General features: G+C 39.9%; 1 protein-coding gene across 12 annotated transcripts in view; it reads left to right on the top strand.

Annotated features, from left to right (window-relative positions):
- Window positions 1–27,364, top strand: part of cacna1g (calcium channel, voltage-dependent, T type, alpha 1G subunit) — a 192,798-nt gene that overhangs the window by 85,738 nt on the left and 79,696 nt on the right. For 10 of the 12 annotated variants that reach the window (XM_075457856.1, XM_075457852.1, XM_075457860.1 and 7 more), the window contains exons 9-18: window positions 612–763; window positions 3,455–3,640; window positions 6,440–6,554; window positions 8,579–8,734; window positions 11,470–11,535; window positions 22,469–22,562; window positions 24,073–24,251; window positions 24,703–25,041; window positions 25,354–25,533; window positions 25,894–25,994. In XM_075457856.1, coding sequence (XP_075313971.1) covers window positions 612–763; window positions 3,455–3,640; window positions 6,440–6,554; window positions 8,579–8,734; window positions 11,470–11,535; window positions 22,469–22,562; window positions 24,073–24,251; window positions 24,703–25,041; window positions 25,354–25,533; window positions 25,894–25,994 — 1,568 coding nt within the window. The remainder of the gene's footprint in view (window positions 1–611; window positions 764–3,454; window positions 3,641–6,439; window positions 6,555–8,578; window positions 8,735–11,469; window positions 11,536–22,468; window positions 22,563–24,072; window positions 24,252–24,702; window positions 25,042–25,353; window positions 25,534–25,893; window positions 25,995–27,364) is intronic. The other 2 variants (XM_075457857.1, XM_075457861.1) reach the window with 1 other exon arrangement.

Raw genomic sequence — 27,364 nt, 5'->3', positions numbered from 1 at the left:
GTTTATTGTATGGAGATGAAAGGCCTTATGAAGCCTGTCTAGGGTGTTACACAGTCCACAGACACATAACAGCATTCCCGACAGCTCTTTTCTCCTCGCCGATAATTACGAATACTCGCTATAGAAGTCTGATTTACATGGGTTGTCGTATTTGGATGTTCTGTGCCTTTTATCTCCAGGCTCGTGTTCTTTCTCTAGTCTATCTGCTTGTTCTCATTGCCTGTTTTCCTCTCTACGCTTCAACGCTTCAATGCTTCAATGCGCGCACCAGCTGTTTGATCGAGTGGCAGTCCAACTCTCTGATGAGCTTCGAGCAGATGTAGCATGTCAGCACTGTGATCAGTGTGAGCCATAGTGTGAGATAAAGGTTGGATGTGTTTATCGTTTGGGAGAGAAAAAAAGCCATGATGAATTTATCATGTTTGAAGTGTATGCAGTCATTGACACATTTCCTTGTGCACATGTGACATAACATTTGTTGATGCTTTATCATATGAATGTGTTGTTGCTCCAAGCAATTTTCTGGTCATGTGATCAGTGCACGTTGTTAGTTTCTGCCGTAAGAATTCATCAATTATCTGCTCTTTTTGCCTCTGTCTCTGTTTCTTCAGCCTGAAGAGTTGACTAATGCTCTGGAGATCAGCAACATTGTGTTCACCAGCCTGTTCTCCCTGGAGATGCTGCTGAAGGTTCTGGTCTACGGGCCCTTTGGCTACATCAAGAACCCCTACAATATCTTTGATGGCATAATTGTGGTCATTAGGTAAGAACTCTCTAGCAATCAGAAAAAAACAAACAAACTCGAAAAAATGGTGGATCTGTCCTGTTGTGCTCTTGTTATCTGTATTTGAATTTGATGCCACATTCTAACACAAACCTAGAGGGCCGAATTCATATGTTTGGAGAAAGTATTGCACCCCTTCCGGAATTAATCTTTTGAAATGAAAATAAAAATAAAACAAATGCAAATCAAGAAGGCATATTTTAGAATATCACTTTTCTTAACTGAACCTTACTGCTAGGTTTAAGACCTTTAGCAGCATCAACTGAACTTCTGAAAGCTGGAAATTAGGCCTAATCCCAAATCCTTCCCCTTGGCAATACTACTCTATTGGTCATATAGACATTAGACCAGGGTGTTCGTAATGGGGGCAAAAAGACCACTACTCTATGATCATTAAAAGAGAAGAAAAAACCGTACCTTTGCAAAATGGAGGGCCAAGTTCAGAAGTAGACTTGGGCAATAGCTTCTGACGTGAAAGTGGTGAAGCGTTTGTGTGCATGAACTTTTGGCCCTGCTTATATTTTAATGGGGTTTGCATCTGTACCATGACAAGGTCATAAATAAACTTTAATAAATTTTGAGACATTCAGAGGTGTGCTTGCTATTATTTTTGAGCTCACCATCTCACTACATAGCTCATCTATACACAGTCCTTGGTTCACAGACCTGGATTTTGAATTTACTGCGTGGTTACATTATATTTAAAGATCTGACACAGTTTATGATACACTTCTACATAAGACAGACCTAGACATACAACCCCAATTCCAAAAATGGTGGGACATTGTGCTAAATGTAAATACGAACAGAGAACAGTGATTTGCAAATTTTATTCACAATATAATACTATATAGTATATATTATACTGCTAAACTATGGGGCTGTAATGAAACAAAGCATGATGAAGTCCACTTAAACCCAAAGCTGTAAAACACTGTACTGGAGATATTCCAGCACGAGTGGCTAATAGATCAGAGTTATGGTAATAAAAGCTTCTGCGAGCAACACTGCCATTTGTAGTCTGGCAGTGCAGTGTTGTAGAAAACTCAGTGATGACACGCCACCAGAAGAATTACTTCTAAATGTCCAGTAAATGCTTTACAGTTTATTTTTTCTAACTCTGGGAATTGGCAGGTAGGCTACATAATGAACAAATGTGGCCTGTTCGTTTACCACAACAGGCCAGGAAGTGCATGCTTTACAACAGTAGTCCCCAACCCCCAACCCCCCGGGCCCGGGACCGGTACCGGCCGGTGGGTCGTTTGGTACCAGGCCGCACAGCAAGAATAAATAACTTACATTATTTCCGTTCTATTTATTATCCGAGTCCGAACAATGTTTTATTTTGAAAAATTACCGAATTCTCTCCGTTACATCCGTCTAGGACTCACTATTGACACGTGTCAATATGCTTGTGTCGGTCACGTGATACATTATCGCTAATATTAAACCCGTAAACTAGCAAAATGAGTAAAAAACAGACGTCTTTGGAAAGTTAATTTGCAAAGGGGAAAAGGCCCAGTGAGGAGACAGAAGAAGCCTATGACCACTAAGAAAAATAAAGCTGCATTTAACAGACAATACCAGGAGACCTACTTAAAATATGGATTTATCGTGACAGGTGGTCCGTGAAAATATTGTCTGACATTAAACTTGTCCGTTGTGCAAAAATGGTTGGGGACCGCTGCTTTACAGGACAAAAATAGGAGGTGAAGGAAGTGTCTTCTACAAAATTATTTCTGTTAGTTTATAGTACATCTTGAATTTTGGTCTTTCTCCTGCTCTGTTTCTGTTTATGCCGTCAACCAAAAAGGCAAACGTGCTTTAACAACTGAACACTGAATTTGTAATCCCATCAAAGTTTTTAATGTATCCATTTTTACATACATCATTCTAATTCAGTGTTGGGTAAATGCAGTCAAGCAACTATGACCTCAACCCACAGGTTTCCATTTGAAATGAAAAAAAAATCCCACAGTGATCAATTGAAAGTAGACATTTTGAGTAAGTGATGGATTGTTGCAATACTTCCATTCACTGTTTGTAATCCACAGTAGATGTATATATATATAGAAAGATATATAAGAACTGCCAGTTACTGTCAGCAGTCTTTGAACTAGGTAGCTAGCTTGCTAATTAGCAAGCTAAGTCGGCTTACGTTCTTTGACAGTGTTTACACCACAAAATTATAACCGCACACTAACAAAGCCACAGTATATCTGACATTTTCTTTCAAAACATTTAGCGGTTTTATTTTCCAACAATTCAGCTAACTTTTGCTTTTAACTTGCATCAGGAAACACACCATCTGCATCTTTGGTGGGTTTTTTTGGAGACTTTTACTTAGTTCTTTTACTGCAAGGTTTCACTCAAAGGGCTCACATCGTGTTAATTGCGAGTACAACACTAAATCAAAGTGATTGATTACAATCTGGTGAGTTGAATGATTAGTCAAATCCAACTGAACCCAAACGACTTGGTGGGAGACCAAAGCGGAGCTAAGAGAGGGGCAAATACTTGACTTGCTTGACTTGTTGATTCACTTGACAATGAGAACCATCACCAGAAATGAATGCTGATGTTGCTCCATGTGTGGTAACTGTTCACTGAACCATTATCGTATTCAGAAAACCGTGAATCAGGCTTTGTTTGTGTCTTATCTTCACACAGCGTATGGGAGATCGTGGGTCATCAGGGCGGGGGCCTGTCGGTCCTGAGGACTTTCCGGCTGATGAGAGTCTTGAAGCTGGTCCGTTTCATGCCCGCCCTACAGAGACAGCTAGTGGTGCTGATGAAGACCATGGACAATGTGGCCACATTCTGCATGCTACTCATGCTCTTCATCTTCATCTTCAGGTAGGCGTGTGTGACACGTGTCTTACACATGTGTCAGTATCTACAGTGTCTGCACTATTTCTTGTTGCTAAAGGAGAAAAAACATCAAAGCAAGGAAACTAAAAGGAATTTGTCGACAGAACGAGATCAGTAGGTGCAAGGCTAAGTCCTTAACTCGTATATTTGATATTCTTTTTTTTTCCTTCCTTTTCAGGCTTTGTAATTGAGCAGTGTTTGAAGGTCTAAACACTTTTAGGACATAACAGTACAGATTGCCGTCTATTGCTTTGGTCTTTGAATTGTGTAAAACAGAAATCCAAAATACAATCAGATCCATAAATATTTTGGTCCTCAAATAATGCTCAAACAATGAGTCCTGATCTTAATATTATAGACAGACTGTTTATACAGCAGCTCAATATATAGGTGTAAACTGACAAGAAGAAGGAAAATCAGGGGTGTTATCATTTTAAACTTTTCAGTGTGTCTACACTGCAGTTTCTTTTATTCGGAGTAACAGTCATTGGAACTCAACTCAATGAATCATTGAACAGACCTCCGCTGTGTCACATTTGGAACTCTTCACTCAAATCAAGAGCTGTTTATCGAAGTATAAACAAAAACCTTGGAATGTTGTTGTGAATGTGTGCATGTGCGCTGTTGCATACGTACATCCGCATGAACACATATCCCAAAATGCTGCTAAAGAGCATATAACAAAATATTTGGACACAACTAAAATAACTGCACTGAGAATGCCATTTGTCTTGGATTTCAATTGCTTTATTAAGACAAGATTGAATGCCTTCTTACAAGTGGGGAGACAAAACTGCATCGACAAACCCCATCATCTGAAACGGTGGGAAGTATTAAAAAAATACATAAATAACTTTTGGCTAGCAGACATAAATAAAAAGGAAAATGATCAGTGTTTTCACTGACGACCTACATGCATTTAGAAATTATGAATAAATCAATCATTTTATGCCAGTAACAAATAAAAAAAAAAAAAAGCATTCTACAATCAGTAGATTCAATGGTGAGAGGTGAGAGTGTCAAGATTGGGTATAAAAGGAGCATCCACCAAAGGTTTATTTTTTTTTCAGGCAAGGATGAGTCTTGGCTAACCACTTTGTCCCAAATCACCAATAAGTTACAAAGAAAAATATATTTCTCCATGCAAGATTATAAAGAACTTTGGTCTTTCAACATCTATAGTGCAGAATATTGTCAAAAAGATTCAGAGGAAATCTCTTTATATTAAGGACAAGGCTGCTGTTGCAACCAGAAAAGGAAACCTGAAACTGTATTATAGAAGGAGGAAATCCAATATCAACGCTTTGTAGATATGCCACCAAGTTCTTCGGACATGAGCTCATGTCAGAAGGATAGAGAGGCAGTGGACATGTGTTGAGTGGTCAGTTGAATCCGTTTCAGTTGCATTTGGGAAAGAAAAGACTAGGTTTTGCGTGATGAGATAGACCATCCAGGCTCAGAGAAAGGGCAAAAGCCAGCATCCTTGATGGCATGGGGCTGTGTCAGTGTCTGTAACATGGACAACTTCCATATATGTGAAGGTAATATTAATGCAGAGGCATTTATTGAACAATGCCAGATCTTATTCTTCCAACAGCGTGTCTTCATAGACACAATGTGTGTGCTTGACTGGCCTGCCTGCAGTCCAGAGTTTCCTCTTTCTGATAATGTGTTTAGCATCATGAGGAGGAGAATCAGACGATGATCACGGACTATTAAGCAGTTCCGGAATTATTAGAAAATATACTTAAAAGTAAAGATTCATGAAACACAATGATAAACTACCTCTATCTATTGACAACTCTGAATAACATGTCTTTTGCACTTGCGTCTGTTAAGTAAAGGTTCGAACGACCTAACAATCGACAGATTTAAGTTTATGTTCAGTTTTAGAAAACTAACTGTCCTCCACAGATCCATTAACCCAGAAAGGTTTTAGATTCTTCCCTGTCTTGATAAAAGTCAATGTTTAGCTCCCCCTTTAATTTCCAAAGTACTGAAAATAAGTCAGATGCCAACGATATCACAAGATACATGAGGTGTCACTGACAGGGTTTGTGGCGCTGTCCATGGTCCTGAACTGAACTTGTGTGAAGCACTCCATAACTCCAGTCATGTTCTTGGCAACATTTCTAGTTTACTGCATTGTTACAGAGTGATGTCACCCAATAACTGACAGTGCTACATATATACTGCTTTTTGTGCAATTTTATGTGGTCACAAAATTAATGGTTAGGGAATCACAGTATATAACATTTCAGGTAATCTATTGACAAAAAGGCAATATTCGTACCAATGTTTTTATTTGTTTAAGCTTCAATGAATACTACAATGGATGTGTTTTCAGTACCCTTAAATGAGTAATTTATATCCAAGCACATTCCTCACACCTCTGTCATCTTGCAACAGCTTGTTACTATCATAGACTACAGATGGGGTAAACCCAGCACTGATTCTAGGGTTTTCCTTTTGCATTTTTGCTGTCAATATAGGTTAGGAGAAATGTGGGGTCTAACTTTGTTGCAATTCGCAATTTAAACTGCTGGGTGGCAGTATGTCCTGCACATTGGATCTTCAAGTCTTTTCATGATCTCCTGGGCTAAAATGACCACATATACCTTACAAGTAGCATGTACAATTTAATCAGTATTGTGCACTCAAAACAAGTCTTTTCAGCAAATAATAATTATTTATTTGTACTCTTGTTATGAGTCGGCCTGATGTAAATATTTATTCTGCCTTTTCCTGCCCCCCACCTCCCATCCCTGCATATACTTTTGTTAGTATCCTGGGAATGCATCTGTTTGGTTGTAAGTTTGGATCAGAGAGGGATGGGGACACCCTGCCTGACAGGAAGAACTTTGACTCTCTTCTGTGGGCCATAGTGACTGTATTCCAGGTAGGCATGAATTTTCTTTTCCTCTAGCCCCTGACCACGTTAGAAATGTGTATTTGACTCCTAGTGGTATTTTGAGTCAAAATTTGGCTGTATGTTATCAAGGTAAACACATTTATCTACAGTACTGAATGTCGCGCTTCCTTTGTAACCAAACTGGTCCTGTTGGACTACTCTAAAGGTACTCTCCTAACATCTTTCTACAGTCGTTAATGATGAAATATGTCCCCTCGAAAAGGCTGACAAAACAATTTCACTTTGGATAAATAAAATATATTATGTTGTGCTTCATTTTCTTACTCCCTCCATTTCTTCCATTATCTATCTCTCCCATTTTCCTCAGCTCATTTACTTTTCAATTCCAGGTATGTTACATAGGATAAGTAGGCTAACCTCTTACATCATATCTCTTGGATTCATGAATCAAAGTCCCCGTGAGGTCCAGCATACTTCAATTTTAATATAGTAACCATTTATAATTCAGTGAAACACCTTATCTGGTATTATGTAAGTGTCACTGTGTGTCTCTGTACAGAATAGTATGCATGTCTGTTCTCATGAAGAGTTAGTCTGCAGCTTCACTGGTTTAATCTTTATTCAGATGAAAAAAAAATAAACCAACTAAGAACTTCGGAAATATCACAAATCGTTGCTTAGCAGCTGTATCTCTAAATAGATGGTAGGCCATTTGTCGATTAAACACTTAAAAATTAAACACATAAAATATTACTGGAAGGTCTATTTCTATAGAGAACGTGCAAAGTTTTTTTTTTTTTCAGGAAACAACCACTTTCCCAAACGTTCTCACTCCAAGCTGAGCTCAAAAGTTGGCAGGCCTGCATAGCGTGCACATGTGATTTAAAAAAAAAAAAACACATGGATATTATCAATATATTTATATTTATGAATGTAGACGCTGTAAATGATTTTGATTTCCTGAAATGTGAGCAGCAACACATTTTTCTGGTGACTGGATTTTCTGGTCTAAAATAAGCAGCAAGCACCTAGCTAGCATGTTTGGCTTACCAGCATACTCAATGCAAAACAAAGAGCTACTTTCATGCCTAGCTAAAGTACACATTATTATCTGCTCAGTTAGTTAATGGTTGTTATTATCTGCTGCATTAGTTTTTTTAAACCAACAAAATCACTACATCCCCAGTAGGGATGGGAATTGTTAAGAATTGAGCAATTCCAGTTCCATTATCGATATCGCTTATCGATTTGGTTCCTCATTGGTTCTCTTATCGATTCTCATCAAGTTTTATATATAGTACAAATAGCTTTGGTTGCAGTAACACTTTAATTTCAAGAATGCACCAACATTTTATCTATTTTCGCCTCTGTCATTTTACTTTTCCCTGCCTCGAAGAAAAAGGTAGCTACAGGTATACGGGAGCCTGCCTCTGAGCCTGTCTCACTCTTGCAGTCCTCGTCAACTAAATGTTTATATCAGATGGAAATTATTCATACAGTATGTAGCTACCATTATTACAATCAACAGGACCTGGAAGTTTTACGTTGCAGGGCTCTCAAGTTTTGAAAGCAGTGTGTGAGTGAAGATTGTATGCTGTGTGGTCAAATGTTTCAGCATGTTGGAGGTATTTCCCCCCTTTGATGTGATCAAAGCTCTACATGTGTTGCAACTGTCCTTAGTATTGTCTTTTTTGGTGAAATATAACCAAAATATAACTATGACGCCATGTTGGAAACATTCTGAGCCAAATTACGAAGCGTGCAAATGACGTCATCGCACAAATGCGTCAGACTTTAGCAGAACCTATAAATGGGATCGTTGGGCAGACGGATTAATGATTCCACAGAATCTAACTACTCCTGTCCCTAATTCCCAGTGTAGTTTTACATCAACTGGAAATTATAGTCAGCTAAAATTGTTATATTTTGCATTGGATTGTGTGGATTGGATTACTGTACTGTTGGTCAGGAAGTTTGATTAATTAAACTACATACAAGCTTTGTGCGCTTCCCAATTAAGTCTTTCTCTTCATCTCTGTGCTTTTTCCCAGATCCTAACCCAGGAGGACTGGAACAAGGTGCTGTATAACGGCATGGCCTCCACAACTCCCGTAGCTGCTCTCTATTTCATTGCGCTTATGACCTTTGGCAATTATGTCCTCTTCAACTTGTTGGTGGCCATCTTGGTTGAGGGATTCCAAACAGAGGTATAACTGAAGGGGACCAAAGAAAATGTTTTAATTGCTTAGAAAAGAAATGGCAAAAAAGCTATTTAGGTGAGGACGTTTAGGTCAGCTTGACTTTAGTCTTTTTCTTCCAAGAGAAATGAGGTTTTAAGATCAGGTGCTTTTCTTTTTTCTTTTAGCACAAGATCACATTGCACTAATGGATTGTGCTTATACCCACACACGCATAACAAATTCATGAACACTGTAGATCTTTACTTTTTTTGCACTCTTTGCAGCAGGTTATGTGAGGACATGATATCACACTAGTTGGAGTCTTTAGTTTTTTTCTTCTTCTCTCCCCTTCATCTTGTTTACCATGTCAGTCCCTTCACCACTCACTCTTTACCACTACCTCAGCAGTCATCCTCATTATTGTTCTGCTTACTTGCCAATGCCATAAAGTACACCATGAGAAAACTATGTCCACTAGACTAGACTGTGCATCAGTCCACGTCCTCCAAATCCACTGCTTCATCAGTCTCATGCTCTTATACGTTATTTTCTTTGCCCCCAGTCTTTAGCCCCCTGTGTACACATTTTAAATGTCAGAAAAACAAATGTGATATGTTATCCACCACTGCACTCTCCGTGCGACTCTTCCAAGAGAACGGAAAGAGAAAAAGACCAAAAAAAAAAGACAGAAAGAGAGAATAAAGTAGATTAATGTTTGCTATTATTTAGAGACAGGCAGCTGGGGAAAACTTTTTTTCAGTGCTCAGCTCCAGGGCCACAGGAAGAATAGAAGCTGAAACTCATTGAGAGTCCTGCCTTCAGTTCTCAACTGGCACTTCATTTGATACGGACAGATTGATCGGGTGAAAAGAACGGAGAGTAAAATGAGACAGAGAAAGTAAATCACCAAAGTATCTAGTCTATCTCTGTCTACTCGTCTCCCCTTCATTTTCTTTCCCTTTAAGAGGTGACAGCACCGATGCTTTGATCTCTGACACTCTTTAGCTTCTTGGTTGAGAGGATAGAGAATAAATGAGGGGTGGACGAGAGAAAGGTTGACAGCCTCATAAAATATGGATTAATTTGAATGGGATTCTCCTGCTATTAAGCTTATCTGCTGTAGAAATATCATGAGCGTGACTATGGTGAATAGATTCGCGTAGAATTTACCCAAATTTAAGATGAAGGCTCTTTAAAGAAGCCAAGAGAGAAATTAATGCAGAAGTGTTAGCCTTTTATAGTTGAACAGAAATAATGGGGCTTTTAAGTGCCTGCTAAACTGACGCTGAAGTTGAGGTTGAATTGCAAATTCATGCAGAGGATCACACTCAGAGGGAAGATAGTCGAGCCTTTTTTCCAATTCAATTGTTAACGTAGCTTAGTTTCTATCATCTTTTTATACATTTATAATATTCAACTAAAAAAGGTGAATAAAAATGTTCAAAATAGATAAAACTCCACCTTATGGGTTAAAAAGTTTGTATGCTCGCTTGAGGTGGTTTTTAATCCTTTCAAAAGAGACTTTTTTGCTGTGAGCTTGATGTGTGTAGGCTAAGTTGCTAACAACCTTAGCTTAACAAATTCATATCATCATATTCCCACCCCACCTGATGGGCACAACACTACAGAGGTATTATAGTTTCTCTACAAATGTCCTAACAGAAAAAAAAAACATTAAGGAAGCTCAAGGTCAAACGCTAAACCCTTAAACAGGTAACAGTGTTCTCCCTCTCTGCCCCCCTGCATTATGACCGAGCTGTTGACTTAATTCTTCCTCTCCTTTCTTTCAATTTTACATCCTTTTCTGCAAACACTACGTTTATTTTTAGTTGGCCAAACTTTCCTTGCGTCAGGGTTGCTAGGTAACGAACACTTGAATGACGTGGGCCATGCCAGGAGAGATGTACGGCTGTGGTGTCAAGAGACACACACACACACAGAAAAGTGTGTTACTTTCAAAACCCATATTGCTGTGGAACAAAAGGCAAAGGGGAAATCATCTTTCCTTTTTTTTGTTTTTACCTGCTTTCATTTACTTGATTTAACTCCTTCCTCCATCCTGTGCACTCCCCCACACTGTCTTTGTTCTTGCACTCCTTTTATCTACCTTTTTCTTTCACCGTGCCTCTTTGTCAGGCTGTGACAGTGTGTTCCTGTGACAGAATCCAATATCCACTGCAAAGAGTGCAACCAGACCGACTTGTCTCTTTATGGAGACCTTTTAACAGAAGACAGACAAAAGTTGTTCTTCCTTTTTATTGCACCTCTCACTGTGACAGTAAACAAACATCTCACAGAAAAGCACGCCCATGCAGTGTGTGCGTCAGATTCAGAGGAATGCTTCCATACTGAGAACACTGCACCCTGAATGATGCCTCGCTGCACTGCACAGTCATTAGATTTATATATCAGGTTCATCGTCATGACTGCCCGTGAACAAATGAGACTCATAATCATAGATTGCATCAGTGGACCACCTGGTGGAAAAAAAAAACATGGCTGTTTCACCTGTACTCTATACTGTCTTGACCTCCCATGCTTTTTCAAGTTGCTGACCATGACAGCACACTCTGATCCAGGACAGTTGCTTCAATATGTTCTGTTGCACGGTGCAGTCCGAATGTTCCAACAGGCTGAATATTCCTTAACCTCTCTCTTTCTGCTCTTGTCGACTGCCGTGGTTCCACTTCTCACCTCTGTGCCTCTTTTCCTGTGTGCGCCTCCCTCCTCTGTCCGGCTGCACCACTCACTTCCGCTAACAGGAAGTGACCAAGCGGGAGGACTTGCATGCCCAGCCGAGCCTAATTCAGCTGCCTGTAGACTCAGGGGTATGTACAGCACTGCAGCTCTGCCTTCCCCCTCCATTTGATTGACTTACTGCCCTCCTCCACCCCTCCTCAGGCCTCCCTCTACTCCCCTTCTCCTCATCCCGCCCTCTTGAGGCTTTGCAGTGATGCCACAGACCTCTCTACAGCTTTAAGTTCTATTGCTTATTAATGATAGCAAGATTATTATAATTTTTTTTTACAGTTATGAGATATTTGTTGCTGCTAGTCTTATCCATGAGAGTATTAAAGTGGGAGCTTCTCCAAGGCTTGGATGGACGTCAGAGTCTCTGGGGTGAATTATGAGTACAAAAGATGAGCAACTGCATAGATGAGCAACGAAAAGGCTCTCTGCTATCAAGGCAAACAAACTGCCATTTGGTTTTACTTGCATAGACACTAATAGCACAAATAAGGGTCGACATTCTGAACTAAAGATCATTGATTATCTTTTGGTTTGGCATCACAATCTGCAAATGGAATCTGAATTTTCCCCACGGATTTAAATGACCTCATGTAATATCCATCTTATGGATAGTTGTGAACATGGCTGCCTGGATACAAATCCTGTAATAAAAAAAAACAAAAACAACAACGGCCCACTCGCAAATCTGTACATCATGTCTTTGCTTGATTTTACTTTGAAATGGAAAGTAGTGATTCGTATCTCCACATATATTTACATATTTAAATCACATATTTACATATGTAATTTCTTTATTCAGGGCCTCACATTTCTTTTGTACATGTGACAAAGTAGAGGCAAATGCCTCTTTTAGGGTGCCCAGTAATTGTCCAATAATAACTTCTTTTGACACCTATATTATGCTCAAGATAGACTATAAGAGACTTTCAAATTTACACCAAAACCAATCTGTTTTTATTATTGTTTTTTGAATTTGCCAAATGAATGAATTTAAACATAGCGTGATGAAGAGCTGAAATACAATTTTTTAAATAATCCTTATTTTATTGTTTCCCTAAAAAGGAAGAAAAATTTTTGCAAAAAACCCCCAATATTGGCTATTGTTTAATTGTTATTTGTAATATTTCTATCGGTCCACACAAAAGTCAGTGCGTCCCTAATTTGAAGCCATACAAATCTAAAATCAAAGGAAAAGACATATGTGTGTTCAGAAATCATCTCCACTTGCACTGCATTACTTTTCTAAGCTCTATGGAAGTGATTGAAGAGTTGCTCAGGAAGACCTACATATTTACTACGACACTCTTCTAGACTAAAACTAAAATTATTTTTTTATTAACATCTCTTAATTAGTTTAATAATTTGAGATCAGGTGGGCCGTTTAGCAGTTGAAGTTGTGTTGAAAAGCTATTTATGGTAACATGTGTTGCCGAAGCAAAGAGTTCCATGTGGCTGATGGAGGATGTGTCGCATCATCTGCAATTCCTCTAACCTGCTTCCTGCATGACACCCTTGCTGCTGAAGCTAACTGAAGCACTGAGCTGACCTGAGTTCAGTAGATGCAACAAAATGCTTTAACATTTGCTAGTGCCTCTTGCTCTGTCCTCTCTTGTAAGCAGACTCCACATCAAACCTCATGATAAATGTTCCCTGCAGCCTTTCTCCCCGTTGCTTTTCTTCGTTACAGCTTTTTGGTGAGGAGGCTGCACTGGCACTGCCAAAAAAAGAAAGAAACAAAAAAGAACCTCTGACTTTCAGGCTTTGTTTTATCTGGCTGGAGGATAAAGTGAAGAAGAGAGGGGTGGGATAAGAGCTGGCTTTTCAGGAGGCCACTATCGCTGCCAGATGAATCCAGACAGATATGTGGATGAAAGCTAATAAATCGGGCTAGTACACTCAAAGAAATGAGGATTTGAAAGACAAATAGTTATAAGTCTTGCACTGCTGAATACTACCCTAACTGAATCAGTACTTTTGTAATGCATCAAAGATCCAGATTGTTTTGAGCTTGTTTATATCCATTTGGAATGAGCCAGAGCAAGACATGGAGATTCTGAGTGGAGTCTGCTTGGCATGTCAAAGCATCAAACCTGTTATTAGAGGCTCAGGCTTCTGTTGCCTCATGGAACTGTCTATACACTGCATACTTTGTTTACATTGTACAAAGTCATTATTCATGTAGGGAAATGAACCACATTTTATCATCTTCTGGTGTTTAGTTTGCACATCTGTATGAAAATAAGTCAAATTTAGCTCTTGATTTCTTTATCTACTATATATGGTGATGTTGAAATTTGTATAAATCTTTTTTAGCTAATTTCTTTTTTAGCCCTGACTGAATCGTCTTATTAACTATTACTGGTCATTCAATACTTCAGTGTGATTGATATGTAGCTTTGAGTTAATATCACATGTTCAATATGTCCCTTAACATTTCTAATCCTAGCTACACTTAGTTATATCTATGCAAAGTTTATCCAGTTTTGCAGATTTGTTCCAGATTTAGCTACTTTCAGGCGCCCTCAGCGACTATGTTTCAAGATAGCAACTAGCAACAAATCTACTGACTTTTAGGACTTTAACTTATGGTTGTTTTGTTTTGTCGTTTTGTCTTGACAATGCTATATTGGTCATTTTTTGCAGTATAAATATACAGTGCATGTGAGTACAGAGACTAGACAACGAGAAAACGGATAGAGGGCTATAGCCAAGCAGAATGTGAATGTGACGTCATGAATAGATAGCATTTATAAGGCAACATGATAAAGCAACATTTGGTAACTTTTGAAGTGGACTTAAGTGACTTTAGATGAGAAATAGTTGTCAACATTGAGTTGGTTATTTCAAAGGTATTTTCCTTATTTCCAGGATTCAGTAGGCCTACTGGGTAAGCTAAAGTTGGTACGTCACAATTCGAAAGCATATTATTCAGTGTTTGCTAAACAAATCTAAAACATTCAGGAAAGAGTGAGTTTAGACATAAGGAGTTGGTATTAGTAAATTGAAAGCTCTGAAAGACAAACCATTAATGTTTTTAACCAGCAGCAGTTAGCTACAAACTAATAAGCTAACAGAGGACATAAAACATGCTAACTACTCTTACCATTCTAATATATCTACAAATCTCCATTTCTGTGTTTCATAGTGTTTGTTATTAAAGGGATGGTTCGCCTCTTTTGACATGAAGCTGTATGACACCCCATACTAGCAATATCGTTCATGAACATTGACTTACCTGGAGAACGATTTTGTGATGCAAATGTATTACTCTTTTGAATGCATATTGTTTTGAGAAGCAAAACGCTTTATTTTTTAAACCCCAGCCAACTAGCCGGACTACTTTCGTCAACGCCAAAGCGAGGCTGGAACTCGGCTCACAGTACGCAGCGGGGGGTAAGTCAAGGCTCATAAACGATATTGCTAGTATGGGATGTCATACAGCTTCATGTCAAAAGAGGCGAACTATCCCTTTAAGGCCTCAGTGTTAGTTTGGAGCTAAGTCTTATGTGCGGCTGTGATTAGGTACATTTTGGTGGACACACACACACACACACACACACACACACACACAGACAATTACTTAGCTTCCTGCTATCAACATCCACCATCCAACTCCCATTTTAAACCTTTTTGAGGAAATGTAATTGAGATACCCCTGTGTGCTGTTGGTGTCAATTATTGTCTGGCTATCTGTGACAGGCCTGATCTATCCCATCTCCTGCTCCCATGTCCATGCCCAAATTGGGGTGGCTGAGTGTAAACAAGCTATCCAAACACAATGGCTATTTTGGGATTAGGGATTTCCCTCGAGCCCCCCTTGCTTTAAAATGAATAAATCCACCTTTGCTATGTCCTGTGAAGTCTTGTTGTACGATGCTTGTTGAGAATTCCCCATCGTGCTTTGTATCAATATTAAGAATAATAGCCAAAAAAATTAAAATTATAAATTAAAATTATTGTAGAAATGATAAAGATCTGAAATGTCTCCTCTTCTTCAAACTGTTATTTTGAACTAGTTTCACATATTTTGTAGCTCAATCTTTTCTTAGGAGATTTAATGCCTGACAGCTAAATTATGATTCCTGTCCTCTGAGGAGGTTTTACATATGAGAGAGGGAACAGAAAAAGAGGAAAGAAAGACCATGAGAAGATGATACACAAAGACAGGATAAAGTAGGGGAAAAAATAAATGGGAGCTTTAAAAGCAACAGAGAGAAAATGGAGGAAATTTTGCAGTTCAAAATCAGCTTTAGGTTGGAATAAATCCATGTTTTATTATTATTGACCCTAGCTTCTCAGCCACCAGTTTATTAAAGGGTTCTGAATTGCAACGTGCACCTCCAACAATCAGAAAAAATCAGAGCTTTGTAGATCTTAGTCAGCTTGGCCTTTGGACGCGATGGGCCTGAATAATCACGCTTATTATTTGATATAATAACATGACACAAAGTGATAGTTTTAGTTTCTCTGCAGTGGTACAGTAGTTCTCTGACCATACCAGAAAGGTGTGATAGTGAAGTTTTCAGATGATATATTTTACCATATGAAAAACAAAACCCTGTGTAAGATGTGTTCCGAGAGAGAACAAAGCAAACATTCCATCAGAACTCACCAGGAGCTCCACTTTTTTCTATCTATGTTCCTGCACCGTCGCTCCTATTTCCTTTTGTCTTTGTGCGTTGATGAAATAGATCAAAAGGATGAAAGCCAGAGGAGCAGTAAAAAATTGACATTAAAACTGAGGATTGCCCCAGAAAGCATCTTCTTGACCTCACTTTGAGCTGCACTGGGAAAATGCGTGTGTTTCTATTATTCTCACTGACTTGCATACAAACCCTTGTGTTTCTTCTTCATATATTGGCATTGATCTCAGAGATGTAAACTGGCAAATATGTCAATCTTTGGAAAGCTGAATGGATGAGCCCAGTGTTTGCTTTGGTTAAAATAGATCTAAACTGTAGTGAGTGTTTGGTCACCTCTATATATGTTGGTGGCAGACTGTCCTCCTTCCAAAACGACCCAATGGGTACTTTGTTGATGCAGGCAACAATAAACTGATTGAGTTTGAATAATATGCGACCTTGTGGTTGTGAAAGCAACTGTATGTGAAGCAGCAAAAATACATCCCATCAGTGTGATAGTACAAAATGTATTGCAGACCCCTTATACACCAAACCTACATCACGAACCAGTGGCGATGCCAAGACTCCTCACGTTACCAGCATCTAGGGAAAATAAATCACATGAACTCACCGCAGTGATGACCTACAGCTGCCAACTACAATGTAAAATCCGTGCCAGTGCAAGAGGACAGAACTTTGCCATGCAGAATGGAGCAGAGGTCCGTTTCACAAAGCAGGTTTAGTGAAAACTCTGAGTTTATTAACCCTGAAATGAGGGAAACTCTGAGTTTTCCGTTTCACAAAGTCAGGTAACTCAAACCAGAGAAAGAGGGGTAACTCTAGCCTGTTTCACAAAGAGAGGTAACCGTAGTAACAGACTCTGAACCTAACCTGTTCGGGACCAGGTTTTACTCAAGAAACCTGGAGTTTCTCTCTGTCTCCGCCCTCTTTCAGCCACACACGCCATTTGTTTTCCTCATTCATTCAGTCAGCAGAGCGAGTTCTTCTACTTCTAGAAGTCCATTAGGCACAGCAGGAGGCGACTTTTTTCACGAACATGGCATGTCCTTTTGACAACGATCCCGTAGATGAAGGTGCAGCATTATTGCACAGAGAATTAAATATTTGTCGGGAGATGGTTATCAGACCGCGCATAGATGTTTTAGCATTTCCAGACAATTGTATTTTTGTGCGGCACCATCAGAATTTTGTTGGGACAAAAGAAAAAAAGACATAAAAGACAAATACATATTTGTATGAATGAAAGATGAAAGATATATAGGTCTATTATATCTTATTAAGACACTTGTGTCTTAGGGGTGGACTCCCTCCAGGGATTCCCTCAGCCACTGCCCTTACAATATTCTGGCTTAGGGCCAGCTCCTCTGACTCTGTTAGAGGTGGCGGTGCTGGCCACCACCCGTTTTACGGGCATCTGCCTTCTTTCTGTTGGCTGAGTAGAAGTCTGTGTTAGTTTAAATAGGCTTAATTATTTAACAGAACATGATATAGATGAGAAGACATTTATGTGTGTGAAAACAGCATTATTCAATTCAATTCAATTCAATTAAAAATGTATTTATATAGCACAACCTCAGCTGACCAAAGTGCTTCACAATAGCAACTGCATCAAATATTAAGAGAGTCATCAATTAAAATAATTATGTTGGGAATAAAAAAAACTGCACAGTGAAATAGCCACTTAATATTTACTTTACAGTGTAAAACATGATCAAAATGAGGTACCTCCATGCCGAGGTCTCACCTGTTTGAACAATGTTTTTATATTTCATCTTAAACTGCTGCCAAGTGCGCTTCTCCCCCGCGAGATTGCACCTAAATGAAATAAATGTATGGGCTACCATTCAAGCCGTTTTCCCCTGTAATATTATTGTGATTGCAAAGGACTACATTCAAACTTACGCTTTTGAAATAAAAAAAAGCAAAAAGATCCGAGAGAGAAACTGAAATTCTGTGATGCCCAAGACATTCCCGACAGCCGATTGTCGGCCAGGTGTATAAAGTCCCTTGATCCTGACAATGATGCTTTTGAACCCTAACCAAGCAGTCTCAATTTCTAACTCTAAGCAAGTATTTGGACTGCCTAAACCCAACCAGGAAGACCCGGTATGAGGAAGTGTAGTTTTGTTTTGTTGATGTTTCACCTAGGCAACCAGCATCCATTAAGGTGACATTGACTGTGTAAAAAGAATGTATATTAGTCCAAGTCATGATCATTTTCTAACTCTAACCAAGAAATGTTATATACTAAACCTAACCAGGAAGAAACAAAAGTGTTTAAGTTAAGTGTTGTCATGTCATGGACGGAACGCAACCGAGAAGTGAAAAAACAAAAGTCATCGTATCTGGGTGTCAAACTTGTATCCCATGGTTAAAAAAGTTCCTCATGCAATTATACTCAACCCCCAAAATTCTTCCTCCTTAAGATGACTTTATGTTGTGTCGACAGAAATATTACAGTATTTCCCTCCTGCTGCCTGTAATTTCGAAGACGCCCCATGGGTCAAATTGAAGGGCATGAACAAACTACACATTTGGATTGTAGAACTTGTTGGTTGGTGGTTGTGTGAATTGTTACAGGCACGTTGAATGCTAAAAGTAAAAGGCTTCTTAAATGGACCATTCAACAGCACCATATTTTTTAATAACATGAACAAACACAGCCATTAACGCTCCTACTACTACTCAGATAAGCTCTAAACTAATGCTGCTGTGACGACAGTACATATCCAGGTGCATCATGTGTCCTGCTGGGGGCTTAGGTTTTTAAATAGTCATGAAGCACTCTGAAATATGTTAATGAGGACTCCAAGCAGCCCTTGAGTTGATTGACCCACTAAGTTCATTAGAATCCATTCTCTTTACATAATTTACCTGTGCCTCACAGGCCAAGGTATATCATTCTGGTACAAAATAAAGTGGCTTTAACTGCTGCAAAAAAATGCAAATTGTTGTCTCAAATATAGAATACCCAGAGGGCCTGCAGTAAACAAATAAAGTATTCAATATATCCATACCCACTTTGTCTTTCTCTAATACTCATGGGGAGTATCAAGTAATTTGTAGGTTCAGAAGGAGGAGCTTGGTGATTTGGTCCTTAGGCTTTTCTGAACACAGTTTATTCTCTTTGCTGCCACAGCGGTCTGACTCACTGGGTCGGCATTCTATTAATCCAGCATCCACCTGGCACCCTCCCACATATTAATGGAGTCTGCAGGCGCTGGTGTGGCAGAGCAAAAACAAGCGGGATCTCTGAGATTCACTTTAATGGGTTTGTGAGAGGAAAGCAGCATGAAGCAGAAGGCTAAAGGAGAGGAACGAGAAGATTTTGAAAAGTCTGTAAAAGAGAGTAAAGATGAATATAAAGACATGCAAATGTGCAAAAAGCTTTTTTTTTTTTAACATTACATCACAGTTCAGAGATTTTATAGAAAACGACACAAGGTAGAAGCTGTTCTATGACTAATTTATAGGTTGGGATATGCTTAAGTGGAGTACATCAAGCATGCTTTGTGTCTTTTAGTGTAGACCTAGAGATCATTCTGAAGCTCTTCATGTAGCCGTTAACAGGTCATGACAAGTAAAAAGCATTTTGGGAATTGTCAGTCAGTCAGTGTTCATGTGGTTTCTCTGTACACCTACTTGCATGGCAACACTTAACATGCATCCGACCTTTCTCGTCCACTTTCTTTACCCTTCAAGCACTGAACTATGGGATCAAGGAGACAGCACCTTCACATCTTAGCTTACACTGAGAGGCTGCTTCTAGCAACTGATCCGGCTGGATCTGTGAGATACAGAGCATAGAAAGAACTGAGTGAGGATCTGTGTTATATAGTTAAAAGTCAGATATTGCAACCGGCTCTCATTCCCAGGGCTACCTCCAGTCCATCCATGAATAAAGTATTTTTCTATTTCTATTCTATCCTAGTCCCTGGTATCTCTGTCACAAGACGTCATTTAGCATCAGCTTCCGACTCACCAATCTTGGCAAAATTATCTTCCAACAGCAAACGCTCCAAACGTCATGCGTTTCAGGATGGGTGGAGGAAAGTCAAAGTCACCTAAAAACATGATACATGAGTTTGAGACCAACTTGAGATTATGGAACTCCATTTTAACATTTAAAAATTAAAATTATGTCCATGACAAATTCTTCATAGGAAAATTCACGTTCCGAATAGCCACAACTACATTAAGAAGATTTAGAATGAGCATTTTGGATGTCTCCGCTAATACTAATAAATATAATAAAAATCCAATACGTTGCATGCAGTTGTTAGCATTCAAAAGTTTAACTTCAGATATGCAAAGAGATCCAAAAATATTTCAGATATTACCAGTACACAGTAGTTTAAAATGTCTAAAACAGATCCTGACCGTAAAAATGGCCATATGGATATCATCATATCCATATTAAGACTTGTAGAATTGTAAATTCAGACAGCCGTAATGTATTTTTGGATATACAAAATGACACTGTTGATATCTTGAATGGTTTTACTTGTTGTACATCTAAAAAGAAAAGTAGAAATAGTAACGACTGGATACTATATATTTGAAATATTAGTCTCTCCTAATAAGAACTGTATCTGCGGATATCTGGGATTTAAGGTAAATGCCTGACTGGAAATAATTTGTCCTTTGTAGATTGACTTTTAAGTTTGAAAATGATCATTGTTGTGGAGATAGAAGGAATGTTATAGATAATATCTAAAATATTCTGTTAGACAAGAAGAGCTGAAAATATCTGTAACGTTTGTCCAGTCTTGCATTTAAATGTTAAAATTGCCACATGAATATGTACATAATTACAAAATAATACATAATTATTTTTAAATATCTGTCTATCTAGCTAATATATAAGAAAGACTGTAAGTGTGAATACTTACAGAGCCCCCCTGGAAATGTGTTAAAGTTCAATCGTTATAGTGTAGCCATGAGTTACTATGACGTGGAAGTGAGAGAACAACAATTTTTAATATGAGACCACACAAAGTGAAGAACAACTTGCCCAAAGTCAGCATTTAGTTTGTGTTTCACTGCATTTTCATCCAAATTAAATGTCTTTTACTCACCACTATAATATGCTTATCTACAAGAGATTGCAGGATATGATCATTTATCCCAAGACTGAAATAAAATGAGATGAAATCCAGTTTATCTCAGATACAGATTCAGAATCTTGTGGACACAAATGATCAAGATATGGCTCCAGTTTAGCCATCACATTCTCATGTAATAGTCAAAGTAATTACTTAATGACATCCTCCACACCCCTTAATGACTCATGGCCACAAAAACAATATATACTCACACTAATAATAGAATCTCATCAGTATCTCCCGTGGGGCTCCACACAGTTCTGACAAGCTATATAATTTAGACAAGGAGAACTGCTGTTATAGTTCTTTGTTTTAATGTTAAATGGGCTTGTTGTGAATAACAAGATAACTCATAAACCTGCTGAGAGAGGTAGGGAAGAGGAAATTCTCAGGACCTGTAATCAAAACACCGGGACCAGTTTTCACTTTATTGTTTTTTGTTGTGTTTGCCTTGCTTTCCTTCACTTTGACTTTGCTTGTTTATGTTTAGGAATCACAACTACTTAGTTCATTTTAGGCGACAAAATTCCCAGGTTAGGTTTAGGAACTAAAACTACTTCTCTGAGGCTGGATGGAGGTCATGGTTGAATTAAAAAAAAAGAAATTCAGCTTCATAACCACTTTCCCGCTACTCTGTGTTTAAAGCCTCGTTTCCACTATGCAGTACGGCACGGGTCGGGTCGGGTTGCTTTGGGGTCAGCTTGCGTTCCCACTGTACAAAGGGGACCCTCAGGGGTGGGCGGAGTGCGTGCCGAAGCGTAAATAGCAAGTAACAGCAAATAACATCCATAGTTTCAAACCACCTCCAAGCTTCTTCAGCTTAATGCGACACTGGCTCGCGGTCCGGTTGAAACCACTCTCTGCCATTTTTGCGGCAATCAGCTGGAAAACTTTTTCGTTTCGCACAGCGCCATCGAGCTCCCGCTGCACAGCCTCCTCACCAACAACGGAGAGCAGAGCCTGGAACCAGTCCTGTGTGCGAGATACCCCAAGCAGGAGGATTACAAAAATGGTAACGGGTTCCATGGGACCGGTACGCTTTCGTGGTAAAGGAAACACTGAAATAAGCAAACCGTTCTGAACCGACCCGTACCGGACTGCATAGTGGAAACGAGGCTTAAGACTCAAGGCTACATTCTGTGTTGATGGGGTGCACTGGCCCCCTTACAAAATGATGATATGTGACGCCTCTGGGGTGAGATCAGACTTGATGTTTTCACAGGGGTTCCTCTGTAACGCTTTATGTGCTCTTATGTGTCAAGGGTGATTCTTCTAAAGCAGGTTCGGAGATTGACTCTGTCGCACCTAGTATGGAGGATGTAAACGGCAGCAAGAAGGATTTATCGCCCTCTGCAGGTGAGGCATGTGCAGTAACAAGTACTGATACTACAAACCGAATACAAAGGATTTGTTTTGACCCCCTGTGATTTTCATTCTAACAAACACTCAGCAAACTGGTTTAATGCATGTTTGGAAACTTTCCCTTAGGGATTTAAATCGCACCCTGTGTTTCTTTAAAAATGTATGTATAGTTTGTGATACAAGCACTCATTTTCCACCTGTTCTGCAGTGTGCCTGCGGTCTCCCACTGCGGTCTCAGCCTTTTCCGCTCTTTCTTAGTTTCTGACCACACTCAGTTTCTGGCTGTCTCCCTGCACAGCATCAAACCAGTTCAGCAGCCTCATCCATAATTCCTTGCGCGGCAATTCCAATCCCCTCCCATTACTGTCGGCGCAGACTGAAAAAGCCGTGAAAAGAAGTGCGTCTCCCAGATGCACTTTATCACTTCCACTTCAACCCCTTTAGTTGTTGTATATAAAACATATTTAAAACATAAAACAGCTAAAAGTGGCTGGTGTACATCTTCCAGGCGGAGGAATTAATATTATTAAACTTGCATTCCCCTCCTTATGTCATGTATTTGTGTTACATACTATTCTCTCCCACACATCTCATAAGATGAATGCTCTGCTGAAATATTCATGATGCTCATAACCATGCAAGGCATCCATTTTTGAAATGCTGCATTACGCAGGATGTAGTTCCATGGCACTCCGCCTCGTATGCCACCTCTTTCTGCTGTTTAGAATGATTATTCTGTTGTTATGGAACATGTGAAAATAATAGATGCTCTTTCAGTTTTAAGGTTTTACATATCAGGATACAATTAAAAAAAAAAAAAAAACATTAGGTCCTTATCAGATATCAAGTTAGGTCAGTACAACCTGAGATGAACAACAACGTATGATACAACTGTTTCATGATTTGTTTAACAAAACTTGAGCCGAAATGCACAAGCACAAGGAAATAGTCTACCCTCATTGCTGTCTTAGGAATTAAGAGAGTAAGTAGCAGCCGGTTGCTGCTAATCAAATACACCTGCTTGCTTAACTGAGCATCATAAAAGTTTTGTCACTTTGCTAGTCTGGAGCTTTCAGGTGTGTGTTAACACAATGCCAAGGAGGAAAGACATCAGCAATGGTTTTAAACAAGCAATTTTTGCTGCCCATCAATCTGATAAGGGAGGAGGGTCTACTTTCACATGACCATATCCCTACTTTTAAGTTCACAGATGACATGTATAACATGATCTTCATCTTATTATTTGTCATCTTCATTAGAGATTCTGGTTTTGGGCATTTTTGTAAACGCATAGGATCGTTCCATTCATCTGATTTGTATCTGCTGTTAATGTAAACACAAATTTTGCATCAGCTCAACAACAACAGTCAGATTAGGACTGAAGAGCTGGTAAAACCAGAATTTTTATTCTGAACGTCCTGATACAAAAAACCTAAAAATCTAAGAAGGGTGTACTTCACAAGAATGTGTATATCCCCTTATTCATATGTCTTTATTTTACTAGTGCCTGTAAATGGTCATGTGGAGATGAAGAACAGCCTGACTCCACCACTTATTACCCACACTGCTGCCACCCCCATGCCTGTGCCCAAGTTGCCCGTTGGAGGTGACCCAATCCTGGGTTACGAGTCCCGGCGAGGCAGCAACGTCTCCATAGACCCAGCCGGCTATGACAAATCACCAGTTAGTATATTCATTATTCTTCTCATTTGCAACCAAACCTGTGCCAGGACCGTGCCAGGATGTCACAGAGCTAGCATTACAGTTTAGTGTGTTCCTGCCAGGAATTTGCTCCACTTCCACCTGGCTTTCCCAGGAGTCTCTGCATGAATTGATTGTGTGTGTCCCGCTGCTGTGTTTTGATCGCTGTGATTAATGAACAACGACAGTCTGACGCTCTACTTGAAACTGCAACTGCCACTTTTAATTTGATAAGCAGATGATCAAGATGAAAACTTGAAAGCAGAAATCTTTACATCTGCTCCCGTCTGTCAGTCAGCGTGAATCTCACCTCAGCTCACCTCATAAAAAGAAAACCCAAAGTCAAATAGGTGCAGCTTGTCTAATGTGCAACACAACCATATGAAAAACCAAAGTTTCTTACTGTCAACTTCTTGGCACCTACCTGCTACAGACCGGTGCCCGCAGCACGTCCCCCCACGCTCTGTGGAGCTCTGGCAGCGGCCGCACCAGCCGCAGATCCAGCTGGAACAGCCCAGGTCGTGCCCCGTCGTACAAGCGCCAGAAGCGCCAGTCCGGGGAGCGACGGTCGCTCTTGTCCGGGGAGGCCGACTCCAGCTCAGACGACGGGGAAGGCGGAGGAGAGGGTGGGGGTGGGCTGATGGAGGAAGACAACGCATCCTTGGCCAGGACGGACTCCATGTCCCAGTCGCAGAGAAGGCCCCAGCACAGAAGGACGGAGTCGGTGGAGAATCGGAGCTCCATCGATTTGCCCCCTGACGCACTGCTGCAGGTAGACCCCCCGCACCAGCTCCGAGTTTGGACTTCCGATTCATTTCTGAGGGCTTGGGAGCAGTCACTTGGCATTAATGACATTTAGTTGAGTTTATGGGTTTCATTTTTTAATGCTGTAGTGTTACAGAAGCTCCTAACAGACCACACAACTTTTCAATCATATCAAACACAGAACTGAAGAATAGAACATTATAACTCTTAATTTAGAATATTTAAAACATTTAAACAATTTAATTTAGTTTGGATAGCCTTGTAACTCTATTGTGAGGCCACATATTTCCTTCCCTCTTTTTATCTTTTTGCTGTTCAGGTGCCCTACCTGTACCGCTCAGCCAGCATGCACAGCTCCAGACCCCCTTCCCTGGGCCACTTACGCCCCCCAGAACACAGTGACTGCAATGGGAAGGGATCCCCATCAGTCCTCAGCCCCACAAATGTCTCTTTGGAGGAAAACACTGAAGATGACAATGCAGAGGAAGAGGCCAACCTGGTCAGTCTGAATGCACATGTACCTCAATCTTCATGAACAAATACTGCCCGATAGCACAAGGAAGACATCAGAATCACAAAATTCTGTTTAAGTGTTTTTGTATGATACCTAAACAAATGTCTTATCTTTTATTAGGCTACATAATACATCCTTGTATTCTGTTTCTTTTTATAGCACTGTGCAGAAGTCTTTAGCCACTCCTCAGTTATTTATATGCTGCCAGGAAAATGGAAAATAGCTGCAGCGAGTTATTGAAACGAGTTCAAACATAAATGGAGATACAGAATATGAGGCAAAAACGGAGTATGTAAGTCGTGTTGATGTGAGTAACGCGTGTTCTGTTCACCTCTTACTCTGCAGGGTCGTTTGGCCAGGATGTCACACTGGCTGGAGAAAAAACAGCCAGAGTGGTGTCGACAGAGAGACACCTGGTCACTCTACCTTTTTCCTCCGGAGTCCAGGTATGATTCACAAATATGATCATCTCCGTCCTCAGGTTTCTGTTCTGTAACGTGGATGTTTTTACATACTCATGTCAAGCATTCAGAGGCACTATGACGCTTTGTAAACAGTTTCCTCAACTGTTCGGAAAAACACTGAGGTCTTCACTGGGGATTTGACTGACATCCCATAATGCCAACAGTAAAGACAAAGCATTTTTCACTGCAACGTGAGCACAGCATTTTGTTTCCCTCCTTTCCTATATTCCCTCCCACATTATCACTTCAGAAGTCTCTTTTATCTGCAACATTTCTGCTACATCAGGGGTGAGTGAGCTGCAGAGGAGGGAGAAAGGGAGTTTCTCCCACTGAGTGCTGCCTGTTATCTCAGCCATGTGCAGAATCCATCACTTCGCTCCTTCTCTCTTCACTTCTTCTCCTTTTCTGGGCTTTTGATCTGTATGTCTCTGCTGTCTGTTTGGAGAATGTGACAGTGAAGGCAACGCTAAGCAAAATGCAGGCCTCCGACCTTCCAACACGGCATGTTAATTGAACAACCCAGTCGATGGAAGGTTATTGTTAGCTCGCACCACAACTCTGAAGATGTTTGAGGTTTGTGAGTCCATCAAGTTCCTGTGAGAAGTGAGTGTCTTACCTGCAGTAGACCACGGTCAGACCACTCTCAGTTTGTAGATTCAGAAACAAATCCTGACTGGTGACAAGCTAACACTTATAAGAAAGGGGCCATAAGAAGAGCAAATTATTCTGCTTCAGGAAACCTTCTGGTTCTCTAAACTGAGAGCGTTCTGACTGCTGACTACTGCAGGTAAGACACTTACTTCTCACAATTACTTCACACGAGCTAATTTTCAAGAAAAAAAAAGAGGAAGAAAAGGAAAAAGGTCTGGTAAGCTCATCTTTAAGAATAGAAGTGCATACTAACTGTATTTTGCTTTTAATAGTTTGTACCAGTTTTTGCCTGTCCGCTTTTTGCTGTACTGAGGACTGCCAACAAGACCTCTGATTGTCAAGCCGCCAGATCTCAGAAGTTTAATTATTTCAAGAGTGTTGCGTTTGTCTCCACGCCGCCGGTGCCTTACTCAAAGTGGTGATCCAAGTCCCTTAATGATCCAGCACAAGTCCATCTGCCTGCTTAATTAGGAGTCACTTTTCTTCTGTATATCAAACTTTTAGATAAATGTATCTCCGGATATATTTCCTGATTCCTTACACTTCCGAATATTTCAGGTAGATGACAGTCCTGGGATGTGGTTTAGCTGGAGGATAATGGGTCCTTGCTCATTGTTAATGTAGTTTTTGTTAAGCTTTTTACTTTTATTCGTAACAGCTCTTCTCTGTCTGTTTTTTTCTAAACGTTTGAATGTCCAGCT

The sequence above is a fragment of the Odontesthes bonariensis genome, chromosome 23 (assembly GCF_027942865.1).
Source record: "Odontesthes bonariensis isolate fOdoBon6 chromosome 23, fOdoBon6.hap1, whole genome shotgun sequence".
Taxonomy (NCBI): Eukaryota; Metazoa; Chordata; class Actinopteri; order Atheriniformes; family Atherinopsidae; genus Odontesthes; species Odontesthes bonariensis.
This window is presented reverse-complemented; position numbering and strand designations above follow the sequence as displayed.